This window comes from Pogona vitticeps, chromosome 4 (genome assembly GCF_051106095.1).
Source record: "Pogona vitticeps strain Pit_001003342236 chromosome 4, PviZW2.1, whole genome shotgun sequence".
Lineage (NCBI taxonomy): Eukaryota > Metazoa > Chordata > Lepidosauria > Squamata > Agamidae > Pogona > Pogona vitticeps.
In genome coordinates, this window is record NC_135786.1 from 25694015 (window position 1) to 25709130 (window position 15116).

At 39.6% G+C, this 15116-nt stretch overlaps 1 protein-coding gene across 4 annotated transcripts; it reads right to left on the reverse strand.

The window, feature by feature from the left end:
* Nucleotides 1-4520: 4520 nt before the first annotated feature.
* LOC110076760 (WAP four-disulfide core domain protein 12) lies at nucleotides 4521-10136 on the reverse strand. Of its 4 annotated transcripts, XR_012086166.2 has the most exons (6): nucleotides 9621-10136; nucleotides 9223-9409; nucleotides 8133-8273; nucleotides 7468-7724; nucleotides 6059-6203; nucleotides 4521-5446 (listed from the first exon to the last, which is right to left on the reverse strand). XR_012086166.2 is itself a non-coding variant. In XM_078392590.1 (5 exons), the coding sequence occupies exons 2-4, from the start codon at nucleotides 9305-9307 to the stop codon at nucleotides 6072-6074; spliced, it is 354 nt and encodes a 117-aa protein (XP_078248716.1). In that variant the 5' UTR covers nucleotides 9308-9409; nucleotides 9621-10135; the 3' UTR covers nucleotides 4521-5446; nucleotides 6059-6071. The 4 variants fall into 4 exon arrangements, 3 of the variants coding, with proteins under 3 accessions (XP_078248716.1, XP_072853037.2, XP_072853038.2); XM_078392590.1 differs by lacking the exon at nucleotides 7468-7724 and having other exon boundaries at nucleotides 8133-8269; nucleotides 9621-10135; XM_072996936.2 differs by lacking the exon at nucleotides 7468-7724 and having other exon boundaries at nucleotides 9621-10135.
* Between the last annotated feature and the right edge of the window lie 4980 nt (nucleotides 10137-15116).

The window sequence follows — 15116 nt, forward strand, 5'->3', positions numbered from 1 at the left end:
GCATGCATACAGCTATGTGCACATGTGAAGGGTCTCTGTGTGTAAAGGAGGTGGTGAAGCATGCATAAGTAGCCCTCCATGTCCTAGCCCCGCTCCCCAGTGCCCTAGCTCTGTCATGGAACCTCTGAAGGATTTCTCACCCAATGGTGAAGCCCTCCTCCACAACATGTTTGTCCACTCCTGATGTAAAAAATAGGTTTTCTTTCCATAAGAAGTTGATCCATTTCATGTTCAAGTTACCATTACACAGCATCCACACAACTCCAAGCGCAAGGAACAAAACAGCACTTCTGGTTTAACGGGCAGTCAGAGTCGTCCTGACAGTTATCTGGTTCGTACCGGGTACATACGATTGGACTAGGAAGACATCTTTCGGGCTGAACTGAAAGAGAAAATGTCCACAGTACATAAAAGCAGAAGTGTGTTGCCTAATGTGTTGTTTATAATTATTATTCCATTAATATCCTTACACCTTTTAACGTTTTATATACACACACTCTCTCTCACTCTCTCTTTCTCGGAAATGTTATCTTTTCAGTTAGAGACCCAAAAGCCAATGTGGTATAGGGCACTGGTTCTTAACCTTGGGTTACTCAGGAGTTTTGGACTGCAACTCCCAGAAGCCTTCACCACCAGCTGTCCTGACTGGGGTTTCTGGGAGTTGCACTTCAAAAGCATCCGAGTAACAAAGGTTAAGAACCACTGGTATAGGGGACAGAATGTTGAACTATGATTTGGGAGACCTGGGCCATAGAAATTCATAGATGAAATAAGGTAATTAGTTAATTAGGCTTGGTTTTTACAATTGCTAATGAACTCCCCCCCGCAAACTTTCCTTTGTAATCAATTGCAGAGGGCTTCTGCTAGGTTTGCATATGCAAGGAGAATGCATGGCGCACCTCTTTTTAAATTTGGGGGGGAATCGCACTGGCCACTGATGAGCAGTAATGGCAGTCAAGACTTCCTGCCTTTCTCACTGCGGTCTCACATGTTCTTTCCAGCCATTCTTCCACTGCCCATTTCATCTTCTCATAGTGAAGATGGGCAGTGAAAGACATACGCATGGAGACCCGTTAGAGGAAGAAACCAAAGGGCCAGAAGAAAACTGGGAGGCTGTGGAAAGAGTCACATGACAATGGGTGTTAAGGCTTTTAAACTCAATCAATCAATCAATCAATCAATCAATCAATCAGGGGCTTCACCATTTCAGGAAAAGAAAGTCACTTCCGAACAATTCTTAAAACTTTACCTCTCCCACTCCCACACAGAGCAAACACAGTTCCCATACTATCTTTACACAGGAACAAGTAGCCTCATGAAAATGACACCATCCCTAATCAAAATTCACCATTCGGTTGTATTTCAAGTGAAGATCAGTTCCTTACAGGAGTTACAAAACATCATTCCAAGTGTCTCTGTCCTTATCACCCTATTTATTAATTCTTCAGGAACTCAAGAACTATCTTTAGGTTGCAATCCTCTTCTTATTTACCTAGAAATAAGACACATTGAGCACTGTGTGTCTTACTTCTAAGTAAGCATGCATAAAAGTTTGCTGTTAAGTTGTCCTGTTCTCAGAGGAAATATTCTGAATGGCTTTTAATATGCTTTTTATGTTACTTTCTGCAAGGAGCAGCACCAAATGCATTTTCTACTTACATTTACTGTAATTGTAACTGGGAAAGGTGCAGTTTACACTCAGTACTCACCCAATTTATTGATCACTGCTGCTGATGTCAGATTATCACACAGCATCAGAACTCCACAAAAGAACAAGAAACTGTGTGCCTTCATACTCCTTGAAGAGGCTAGTTCTTTTACAGGTCTTTCTGGGCGTACGGTAGCTTTGTTTATATCCTTATATATATTCTCAGAAGTCCAAGGAGGGGAGGAGGAGAATTTTTCTTGACTTTTTGCCATTATTTCAGTTGCAACATGACAGCTGAGCTGATGCAATAATGAAACATTTCAAGAGTGCTCAGTCTTAACCTCTGTGGATACAACCCACTTACAGAGGAACACTCAGACCTTCCCTTCTCATGTGGCCAACTCAGTGTCTGCTGCTTAGCATTCTATACGTCAGCCAAGATTTTCCATGTATTTCATTTTCTTCTTCCTCATTTAGCCACCTTCTTTCCCCCCCCCATTAGATTTCAGTGCTGTCTCACTGTTGCTGTTTCCCAAACAACTAAGATACTGTATGTAGAGTTAGAATGGCTCCTGGGTTTACTTGTAACTAGCAGAATCTGTACTTGTAACTACAGTACATAGTATAATCTGGTGGTGATTGAGATTGTGGTGGCAGAGTTCAACCAATTTTGATATGGAAAGTTAGCACAAGTCTAATTTGTTACAGTACTTTTTTAAAAAAAATCTCAGTTTATTTTACAAGGGTAATTTTTGTGCTATGGTGCTTTCCTGGCTGGGAATTTCAATTAAGTCTTCTATTAACTCCCCCCCCCCACTGCCTCCCCTTTAAAAAGCCAAAGATATATTCCAGCAGAGAAATGGCTTTCATTCGTACAGTATTTGAAACAAGAATTTCAAAGCTTTCCTGAGCAGAAGCAGTTTCATATTTTGAAAGGACATTTGGATATGAATCCCAGTTTAGCCCAGTAATCTTTCACAAAGAACAGGTTAGAAATGGGAGAAAGAGGGGTAAGACTTTATCCCAGTCTGAGAGACATTTTATTTAACTTGTACAGATTCATTCATTCATTCATTCATTCATTCATTCATTCATTCATTCATTCATTCATTCATTCATTTAATCTAGTGAGCAGGTACTTTTCTGGGCAGCTAACAACAACAGAAATCAACTACCCACCACCCACAAACACATAAATACTTAAACCCAACCAACACAACAGCAACAAAAGATCAAACTAAACCCAGAGGCAACAGTGAATCAAAATCAATACCCAATTCATGGATCCACAATTATGTCAAAGGGGGAGAATGTCCCTAATGGCCTCCTAAAGGCAGTGCCTGGGTAAAATTTAATGTGGATATTCTGTGGTGTAAACTGTGCCTTTTTGCTAACTGTGGATAACTGGAGTGGGTCTGAAAAACACACTGAGGGCAACTGTGGCAGTTCTGTTCCTATGAGATCCTATTTTGTTTGCCAAGAACAGAAAAACCAAACCCAATTCCAGAAGCAGCTGGAGGTCCACTTCCAGTTTTGAAAAGAATTATCTTGGGGAGTATTAAGGTGGTTGAGAGCCTATGACTCCTTTAAAAAACAAAACAAAAAAACTAGCTACTATTTGTGATGTGCCCCTTGATTATTTCACTAATGTAAGTCCACATTCCTATTTACGAAGCCACCATTTGATCTCTATCAACATTATTTACTCGGAAAGTAAATAATGCATGTAACTTTTAACAAAACCAAGTTTACTGAGTACAATTCAAATCTTGAGTTTCTTTTGAGTAGATTCCTAAAAGACGTTAAAGCTTTCAGCAGTTTTGTAATAACTTACTTCACACTTAACTCTAAGTTCCACACTCTTAACTGCTTTTCAACTCCCCACTATCTGCCTTTCCCATCTGCTTCACCCCTCCCTTTATGTTTCACTGGCTCCGCCTCCCAACAACTCTTATTAGTGCATGCCTATACACCCATACATAGGCAGGGTGATCACTACATTCCTCCCTCCTTAATAAGCTTGCTTTATGAGGGGAAACTTACCAGTTTGCCCTCATAAACAAACAGCTAAACACATGTAAGTTTAACAATATTTTTCAAATACTTATAAATGCTTTATATTAAATTTTCCTCTCTAACATTATGTTTCTTAAGTCTAACTTATCACTTTAAACATTTATGACAATCAACACAGTTATAAGCATTTGCACTCAACATAGAATTTTTCTAATCACTAGGCTTTCGGGACAGAGAGTCTGCAACCACATTCAGAGACCCTTTTCTGATCTTGAAATCAAAGTCCTGTAGTATCAGGGCCCATCTGGTCAATTTACTATTATTCGATTGCATAGTCCTTATCCATTTTAAAGGTGAATGATCGGTGCAGAGAACAAACTTTCTTCCCCACATGTGGAGCTTTAGTTTCTGTAGTGTCCTGACAGTGGTTAAACATTCTTTCTCAATGGTAGATACATGTCTTTCACTAGGTTGGAGCTTTTTGCTCACATACATTACTGGATGTGAAGTCCTGCTGTCATCTGACTGGCACAGCACGGCTACAAGCCCAACGTATGACGCATTGGTGTAAATGGTGAATTCTCTGTCAAAGTCCCGTGCAACAACAACAGGCCTTGAGGTCGGCGCTGTCTTCAGACGATCGAAGGCTTCCTGGCATTCTGGAGTCCATGAGATGTTCTCCGCTTGTTTCTTTCAGGTCAAATTTGATAAAGGTGCAGTTATTTTGCTGACATTGGGCACAAATCACCTATAATATCCGGCTAGTCCAAGGAAAGCTCGAGTTTTCTTTTTGGAATTTGGGATGGGCCACATATCAGTAGCCTCCAGAATGCTGTTAATGTTAATTTTATTATCATTTTCTTTTTTGGATGTATTTTAGACCGAGGCTGTTAAATCACCATTTTACTGAATGTATTTGTTCTGTGGGGCCTTGTGGGGCTTAGTTTTCACCTGTAAGCCGCACAGAGTAGCGCTTGCACTAATGGGATGGTATGTATATCAGATAAATGATTGATTGATTGAATTAATAAACAAACAAACAAACAAATAAACAACCTGTTACCTTATCACCGTAGCATCCTCCACTTGAGGTGGCCACTTCAGTATTAATAACTGAGATCTGGCTATAGGAGATAATCCTATATTTCCTAACCACAGGCAGTCCAGCTGGTTGTTCTCTCTGTTTTCTATATCTCCATCCCTCCTAAGAGTGTGGATGCAGATTCATTGTCAGAAACTGCAACTTCAGTCTAGGGGCTCTTGCCTAAGCATGTGTTTAATGTATTTCATGGGGGTGTGTGTGGAATGGATGTTTCCCACTGGCAAATTTCTATTGCAAACAAACAAGGAAAAAAGATTCTGAAGACCCTGAGAACCTGGTCAGCATGTTGGAACTATGTATTAGAACAGTTCAACAGCTGTATCTTCTGGCCATATCGATGTTCAGTTGCTCTTGTATCTCTGCTATCATAATAATGTAATCTTTTTTTAAAAAAAGGACACTAACTACAACTGAAATGCTGCTGCATAAACAAAGTTTATTTATAATTATCCCTTATTCCCCCCCCCCCAAGCTAGCAGAGGAGACAATGAACTATTTTTCACTGTACTTTTAGCTCAGATTTGAAGGAAACTAGGGTGGGCAAGGGAAGAGGAGAGAATATTTGACTGCACCGGTGTTAGTATTATGCCAGAATGTCTTGCAAAGTTGTCAGAGAGTTGGTGATTTCTTTTCCAGAGCACCATTAGTTCAAGGACTTGCTTGTCAGGAATTTTGAATATCTTAAAGAAAGGAAAAGAAAAAACTCAGTCATCGACTAAACACTTTAAACGACTCTTCTCCTGCACATTCTAGGATTCAGGGAGACAATGTGCAGTGTGTGGGCAATGTGCACGCCTGGGGGCTATATGGGCTATACTAAGGTGTTATTTTTTGCCCTAATGCTTTCATTAGAAATTATGCAAAATTTGAGCACCGGTAGAATGGCTTGCTGCTGAAAGCTGGTGGCAGGTCTTCTGCTGTTTATGTTAGACGAAAGTGTTACTGAAAGGGAATAGAAGGTAAAATCCTCTTTGTGTGCCTGAGATTGGCATAAATGGCTGACCATGAGCTGGTGCGCCTCTCCATTATGTGTCCAAGCATGCACCTCATGATGCAACCAAGATGCACCTTGGCACCTCCTCTACTCACAAAGAGATGCAGCAAATTACACAAACTGTAGTGAATACCAATAGGATTACTGTACAGTTAAAATACTTAAAATACAATGTTACATTTTTTTAAAAAAACCCACACAAAACCCCCCGAAGCCTTTTTTCAACAATCTGCAGAGTTTGCATCTAGCATTTAATATTTCTTCCTACTTAAAGTTTTGCAGCTTCAGATTCAGTAACCTTTTTAGCGGATTTACACAAAGGCGAAAGCAGGATCCAGGACAACATTTCTCAGCAAGGGGACACTGATCATCCACTTCGCACTGATCCGGCTCGATTGGGAAACATCTTTTTTCAGGAAAACGAGGGCATCTTCCCGGTTTTTCTGTAATAAAGAATGACAACACGGCATATAAACAGGCCTATAGAGGTCAATATACCACCATGGTTATAACATGGAAGTGGGGGAGAAGGGGGAGAGACAACTTTTCTGATTGTTTCTATGGGGGGCACTCTTCTCATTTCCAAGGAACATACCTCAGCTGCTCCATTTCTCCTTTGAATGATAGCAAGTTTATTTCGAGGTGTAGAGAGACTTTTGGGGGTCTACACTGGTGGGATTAAGTCACTTTTACCCTGAACTCAGCAACTCTTTCTTGAACATTCCTGTTGAGCCTCCTTAGAAATTTTGCTGTGGCCCCATGAAGGTGGGGGTGGGGTATCCAATTGTGAAAAGTACAGATACCAGGATACAGTGTCATGTTCTTTATTAGCACATCTCTGACACGAACGAGTTCTAATTCTGCGCCATCTGAATCTCTAGTTTTTGTAATGCCTTCACAGTTTGCACTTCAATATTATTTCAATTTTTACTTATATACCTATTTTGTAGGTATGATTTTTTCTTAAAAAAACAAACAACAACGACAACAACAAATCCTTACATTTCTAAAAGAGCCTCGTTGTGCAGTGGTTAAACTGTAGTATTACAGTCAAAGCTCTGCTCACAGTTAGCGTTCAGTCCCAGCGGATTCTGACAACCACCTCAAGGTTGACTCATCCTTCCAAGCTTCTGAGGTTGGTAAAATGAGTACCCAGCTGACTGGGTGGTGGGTGGAATTGGGGGAGGCAGTGTATAGCCTGTATAATTAAATTGTAAAGCACCCAAAGAGTGCTTTAAGTGCTATGGGGCAGTATATAAGCAGCATACTTTGCTTTTGCTTTTAGTTGCATTTCTTTAAAATTATACATTTTCAAATAGAGTGCAATGTATTTTTTTTGTGAGTAAAGGCAGGCTTTGGAACACTGACAGTGAATTCTATGTATTTATTCTAGGTTGTTCAAATGATTATTTTCATCTGTTCTGCATTAACTACCAGTTTTTTTCTACATAGTCTATAATTTCTTCCACTGATAGTTCTATGAGCCAACCAGCCAACTAGCAAGCCAACCAAATAATGTAACTGGGGCAGAATATTGGGTTTTTATTTATCACACCCCACATATAATTTAGAGACCATCCAGACGGGAATTCGGAGCTGTGTGTTTCGCACTCAAAAGGTTCTTATCTTCCGTGTGACCGATTTTATCTCTCATTTGAGCGATCCTTCCATTTACACTCAATATATTTATTCTCCTGTGTGGTTTACCTGGTTTGCTCATGTGTAGGTTTCCCTGTATTACTCATGAGAAAGGAGGCACCAGCAATGGCAGTGGAGGATGGCAGCAGTGTGAGAGGAAAATATTGGGGTGAAGGTTGGGGAGATGAAAGGGGGGGTCACCCCCAGTTTCCTGTCCTTTTCAGCTGGGCTCTGCTGGATCTGCGCTGCCTTGTGTGGGCCACGGTGACTTTCCTTTGGTGTTGTTAAATAAAGAAAGTGACGTATTGAAAGAGCAATGCATCAACCTAGATTGATATTAGAATAGTCCTGCATCAGTTAGGGAAATATTAAGAAAAAAAGAAGACAAAAATGGAGGAGGGGGTTTCTCCATCCTCTATTTTAATGCCGCAAGCCACTTAAAATGTCACAGGTTCTCACCTCAGCTAATGCCACCCACAGCTCCATCTAGCCGTCCACACAGGTTATAAAGTGAGATGAACAGAAGTCCATTGAATCATACAACAAACAAACTTAGAAGCCCCATCGCTGTGCAGGAGAGAAGCGGGACAGTTCCTAAATGAGCAAGATGAGTGCCTCTAAGTAGAAAAATGCATGGACTCTATAATTTGGTTTGGGCCAAACCATACCCACAGCGATCCCAATGTTGATCTATATACCCATTTGGATAGGCCGTAAGTCTCCATGTGAAGTACCTTTTCTTGGGTCCACACAGCGCCTTTTACAGCAATAAAAACAACAAATCTGCCCTCCTGTGCAAGATGAATCATTTTTGCATTCAGGAGGTTGATAACGAAGACATATGCATCGTTTTGCTGGGCAGATATCAGGCCTGTCTGCAGGAAAAAGAAGACACAGATTTATGAAGTGTTCCATGTAAGAAGTATGCAGTTACAATCATATAATAATAATAATAATAATAATAATAATAATAATAATAATAATAATAATAATAATAATAATAATAATAATAATAATAATAATAATAATAATTCAGTGTGGCATTAGGAAACAACCATGTTTATCCTGCTTTCAAGGCCATCATCCCATTAGTGTGGCTATTCTGATTTTGGATGTGGCAGCTCCAAACAATTAGCTTGTGTTGCATCCAGACCCATCTGCCAAAGTGTGACGCCAATAAACTCCTTTCTATCCTGTACTTCTTTTCACATGTAGTATATTTGCAGCGATACAAGGTAAAAATCTATACTTCTCATGATGTAACTAACACATTCTTGCTCTCTGCATTTTATTAATTAATATGATTTCTCAGTCTTTATCTATTTCCCTAAGTACATCTTTGTTGGCCACTTTTATGGAATAAATCTCTATTTCAAATGCTCTTACCTTGTTTTATAGTTGCCTGTGTTAAAGTCCATGATTCCATAGCCGTACAATAGAAATGAGAGAACACAGCAACAGACAATTTATGCTTTTGACATTTGAGATTTTTCTTGCATGTTACAGTACCTTCTTAAGGTCTAAAGATTGGCCTTTATTGCATAGCTACAATCCCTCTGTTCATTCACCCAAATTCCAAGGTACCTGCATTTGACAACAAACTCCACAATTTCATTGTGGATCTTTAATCCCCTCTATTAAGCTATTTGTGTTTTTAAATCACTCATCATTAGAAGCCATCTATCCTCTCCAAAGCTAAAAAGGTTACATTTATTTGTTCTTTGTTACACCTCTTAAGGGTACAGAATTTGGACTTTAACTGGTAATTGTTCTTATATTCCGCTAAGGAAAACTGAAATGGAAGCAGACAAATGTTGTACTCACCTATATCTTGTTCCAGTGTACGGCATAGCATCTCACCCAAAAGGATCATGATGCTCACAAGGAGCAAGCTGCCAAATGTCTTCATGGTGCTGTCGAAAGATGGTCTTTCGTCTCTGTCAGAAGCGAGCCTTGCAAGAAGCCTTCGATGTGGTGAGATGGAGATGGGGCAAACAGTGCCTGGATTTCACTTAAATACCAAAGTTAGGAAAACAAAGAAAACTGTCAACTGTCACATTTGTGAAAGATGCTTGCTTCAAGGCAGAAATCAGGAACTCATATTACTTCATCCTGCCTGGCCAAGATACCTTACTTTCCTCTTCCCCATTTACCTTTGCACTTCCCTTTTAGGAATATAACAATATGTTCTGAGCTATTGGCCCCACCCCTGCCCCAATCACCTCTCTATTTGGTCCTTCCACCACCTCCTCTTCTCTACCACTGCTATTTTCAGTGACAGTGGCCCAGCTTTCCTTCGAAGAGCTGGGCCAGCTGTTTCTACGCATGTGTAGGCCTATCAGCTGATCAGTGTGCACATCGGGTCAGCTGATCAGCGTGTGCAACTCCATGAGATTTGTCAACCAGAGAAAGAAGGTCTAAGTCAAAGTCATTCAATGAGCAGCATAGCCAAGGAGGGAAGCCATGGACTTAACGTTTGCAAGAGCTGAGCAGGACTGATAGGAAATTCTGGATGTTATTCATTTGGGGCTTGCGATAAATCAGAGGCAACTTGATGGCACATAACAATAACAACAACAGCAACACCAAAGTTTTCCTGACTCATCCTCCCAGTAAAAGGGATGGGGATAAAAAGAGCTGTTAGGGAGCACTGCCTGAGAAGTAGATTGTGAGATATGTTTGTTCCAGATTCTTGTGAAATAAAAGTATCACTGGGAATTAATAACACTTTTGTCACTTCATCACCCTGATCTATATCACTGGTTCTTAACCTTTTGGAAAGAAACGTCCAGAGGTGGGATTCAGCAGGTTCGCACCGGTTCCATCGATCCGTTTCCTAAATCTGATAATAGTTCGCCGAACCGTTTCCTAAAGGCCAGGTGACCAGCGAGGAGTGGGGGGGGGAGGGGGGCTATGTTTTTTTCCCCAAGTTAAACGTAACTAAGGCTGTTGCTCTGACAATCTGTGGAGACAAATGGCACACATTGATCGCTCACTCAAAAACAGGAAGACAGCTATCAGCTTTTTAACACTAGTAAGATTTACCACCAGGCCAGGGTTAAAGCAGAGCAAATCAACATATCAAAGGGAAATCTGAACTATCCAGACCTTCAGGCTGGGGGTGGGGGTGGGGGCAGGAGGGACTGAGAGGAAGAGGAGGAAAGGGCACACAGAGCATGACAGAGGTGCTGCGTTACCAGACTACGCCAGGGGGCGTAATGGTGAAGTGAACTGCCCAGAGATGAAACCAAACAGACACTGTTGTAGTGTTGAAAGTATTATTTACATTAAAGTCCATATATACAGGGTAAATACAGCTTCTCTTGGTCTTTATACAGTCCTAGTCATTCACAGTGGTTCTTCAGTTAGCAATGGTAAATTACAGTTTCAGTAACCAAGTATTGTTACCAATATAAATAGTCCAGCATCCACGAAGTCTTCTCCTCTCACCACGGAGATAGTCTTCCTCCAGGATCTTCTCCTTGCAATATGGCAAGTCTTCATCCAGCGATGCAGAATATACAGCAACAGCAATCACCAGCAACACAACAATCCACCCAAACTATCCAACAGCCCAACTACCCAAACTACCCAACAGTTTGTCTCTGCAAGCTTGGCTAGTTTTATCCTTGGTTCAACCAGTCAAATTGGTTGTCCCACAGCTGCCTCAATTAACTCAGCTGTGCTCCTTTGTTACATTGTTGCTCTCTAAATCCTGATTCTGTTACAACTTATACACTGAATTGCAATGAACAATTCCCTAGGTTGACTTTGAGACCTGTCAATCTCCTCCAATTGTTTATAGCAATTCTGTAACATACATTGTACATTGCCTTGAACATATACAGAGTTCTTTTTTACATTCATATACATCATATCATTCCCAACATTTCACATGCTTTGTTATGTTTAGTTGGCCCCAATACTTTTGTCAAACAATCAGCTTTATTGTTTTCTGTTCCACAGTATACCAGTTCTATTAAACCATTCTCTATACTTTGCTTTACATTTTGGTACCTGATATCTGTGTGTTTAGATCTGCCTTTTACATTTGGTGAGTTCGCCATCTGTATGACAGCTTGATTATCTTCAAAAACCTTTATTTGTGTTTTTATATTCAATCCCAGATCTTGTGCTAACTGTTTATAGAATACTAGATCTGTACACAATTCAGATAATGCTGCATACTCAGATTCGGCAGAAGACAACGATATAAATTTCTGTCTAGCTGTCTTCCAGCTTATCAAACTTTCTCCCAAATGCACAGTCATGCCTGATGTTGATCTTCGGGTTGTTAAATCACTACCATAATTTGCATCGGCATAAGCAGTAATAGCCAGTTCTCCCACTGGTTCTAAATTTAGCTTTTTATTTTGTGCTTCCTTTAAATACCTAAGTACTCTTTTTGCTGATTGCATGTGCCTTTCATTCGGCTTGCTCACATTCCTAGATAGCAAATTTACAGCTATAGAGATATCTGGCCTTGACCATCTGCTCAAATATAGTAAGCTGCCTATCAGTGACCTATATACATCAATATCACAATCCGGGCCACTAATATCTTCTTTCTCAAACTCTATGTTCATGGGAGTTGCTGCCCCTTTACAATCCTCCATTTTATACTGTTTTAGGAGTTTTAATATTTTGCTCTTTTGTGCTATTTTAAATCCTTTCTTACTTCTTTCTATCTCTACTCCCAAGTAGTTACTTATTTCTCCTAAATCTCTCAATTTGTAGTGTTTCTTTAACATTTGGATTGTTTCTTCAGCCTCTTTCTTATCTTTAGTGAATATGGCTAAATCATCCACAAATACTAATATTATAGCTTGTGTTCTCTCATTTATAAATAAACAAGGGTCAGCCTTTCCTTGCACAAAACCATTATCTTTTAAAGTTTTAGTTAAATGTTGGTTCCATTCATGGCCACTTTGTCTGAGACCATATAGACTTTTTTCAATATCCAGCATTTACCCTCACTTTCAATACCTGGTGGAATTTCCATATAAATTGTGTGTTTCAGGTCAGCATATAAATAGGCTGTTTCTATATCAACATGCCTGGTTATGAGATTATGCTTGGCTGCATAGGTTAAAGCAAATCTCAATGTCTCTGGTCTTAGAGCCGGTGCAAAAACTTGATCATAGTCGTTTGAAGTTTGTGCATACCCTTTTGCCACTAACCTTGCTCTATACCTCACATTACCATCGGCATCCACCTTCCTTTTAAATACCCATCTGGAACCAATTACTTTTGATTTTTCAGGCAGTTTTACCTCCTCATAAACTTTCAGTTGTTTTAATGAATTTAACTCCTTCTCCATTGCCTCTTTCCATTTTATTTGTTCCTTCTCAGGCATATTACATATGTCATTATATGTCTCTGGTTCAGCCACATTGAGACAATAATAGGTCTCAGGCTTGTACCTGTCAGGAGTTTTTCTCTCTCTGCTAGACCTCCTAGGTAATTCTCTATCCTCCTCGAGAGTTTCCCTCCTTTCTGAGTTGGATGGAATTTCTTTGTCAGTTTGCATTTCCTCAGGTTCTACCTCTTCTTTTATTTCTTGCTCTGATTGAGAGTCACTATCCTCTCCACTATCCTCACTACTTTCATTCCTTTCATGCAATTTAATTATTGTTTCTGGGGGTTTACATATTTTGTCCCAGTTACTGTGCTCATTGAATGAAGCACTGCTACTTATTACAAGTTTGTTGGTATTTGGCAACCCAAACCTAAATGCTCTCCTATTTTGCTGGTATCCAAGGAAATACATCAACCTGGCTTTCTTCTCTCCCTTTCTCCTTATTTCTTTTGGGATGTGAACCCATGCAGGAGATCCAAATACATGTAAAAATTTTAAATTTGGTTTTCTCCCAGTCCAAACTGTGTAGGGTATGTTGTTTATTCCACTGTGCCAAAGAATATTAATATAAAAATTCGCACAAAGTGTAGCTTCACCCCAATATTTCTCTGATAGATTACTCCCCCTAATCATTGCCTCAGCCATATTCTGCAGAGTTTGGCCCCTTCTTTCAATAAAGGCATTCTGAGTAGGTGTATAGGGAGCGGCTCTCCTGTGAGTAATGCCATTTTTCTTTAATATTGCTTGAAATTTGGCATTGGTAAACTCTGTTCCATTGTCAGTTTGTACCACCTTAACCTTTTTCCCTGTTTTGCGCTCTACAAATTTGAGCCATTTTTCAAACTCTACATGTACTGTACTTTTATCCTTCATGAGATAACAGTATCCAAACCTGGACTTTTGGTCTTGGATAGAGAGAATGTATCTGGCTCCTCCTAATGATGCACTTTTAGGTCCAATTACATCAACTGATACCAAATCTAATATATTTTTCACTTGTACATCACTATGTTTCATTATAGGAGCTTTCTTACTCTTGGCTAATTGGCAAGCTTGACAATTCACATATTCATTACATTGCTTTAAATTAACTCCTACTGAGTTTTCAATTGTTTTTCTCAATGTTTTGTAGTTTGCATGTCCTAGCCTTTGATGCCATAAATGAATACAATCTTTGTGTATACATTTGTTTTCATAGACATTGTTAGCCTTAGTACAGTTTAGTCTATATAAATTATTTCTAGCATAGCAATTCAATTTTTCATTGTTCTTGCTAGTTATTACACATTTCTCCTCATAGAAAGTGCTAACAAACCCATTCTTTGCTAATGAACTCACAGAAAGTAAATTATGCTTCAATTTTGGAACATGTAAAACATCTATTGGTCTAGCAATATAAGGCAATTTCACTTTACCTTTTCCCAGTACCTTAGCACTAACACCATTTGCTAAGCATACTTGTTGGTTGGATACAGGTTGGTAGTTAAATATTAGCTGTTTACTCTTACACATGCTGGCAGTTGCTCCAGAGTCGACAATCCACTCTTCTCCCTGTTCAGAGTTATAAATTTCCTCAGTCAGGCTTAGTGTTTCTCTCTTGCGTCTGGTTTGTTTTTCTTTTGCTTTCTTAAATTTACAGTCTTTCATCAGATGTTTTCTTGAGCCACAGGAAAAACAGCGTTTTCCAGAATGAATGCTTGCAGCTGTGTCCCCCTCCTCCTCACTTTCTTTCAGCTTATCACGGTGATTAGTGAGTTTGGAGTCTCGGAGCTGTTTGTTATCTTTTCTCTTTTGTTCTTCTTCCAACAGTTTGCTAGTTATATTAATTACTGTTAGCTCTGCTTGAGGAAGAATTTCTAAATTGGTCACCAGCTGATCATATGACTCATCTAATGAAGACAGGATAATAAATGCTTCTTGTATTTCTGTAAATGTGATGTTCTTTTCTCGTAAATCCATCAACATTGACTTCATAACCTCTAAATGTTGAAGCATACACCCTCCAGCTTGCAGTCTAGTTCAGAAAAGTTTTCTGGCAATTTGAATCTGGCTTCCAACGTTATCTCTTACGAAGAGTCTCCTTAAATCCTCCCATGCCTTCTTTGCTGAGTTTTGGCCTCTCAGGTGGATAAGAAGACGGTCTTCTAGAGTTAACCCAATAATAGCCAGAGCTTTTGCATTTAGTTTCTTTTTCCTCTCATTTAGGACTGCTGGGGGATTTTCTACAATGTCCCATAATGCTTCCTTTTGCAATAGCAACTGAACCTTCTGCTGCCAAGTTGCATAATTCTCCCCATTCAACTTTTTTATGCACAGTCCAGCCATAGACATTTCGTTGGCCATTTTTACCACAGACTGT

Bases quoted from the DNA above. Each gene is read 5' to 3' on its own strand.
- LOC110076760 (XM_072996936.2), bottom strand. From the start codon at position 9,307: ATGAAGACATTTGGCAGCTTGCTCCTTGTGAGCATCATGATCCTTTTG. The intron at 8,274-9,222 runs GTGAGTACAACA...TTTTTCCTGCAG, and splicing joins TACACTGGAACAAGATATAG to ACAGGCCTGATATCTGCCCA. The intron at 6,204-8,132 runs GTACTTCACATG...TCTTTATTACAG, and splicing joins CTGTGTGGACCCAAGAAAAG to AAAAACCGGGAAGATGCCCT.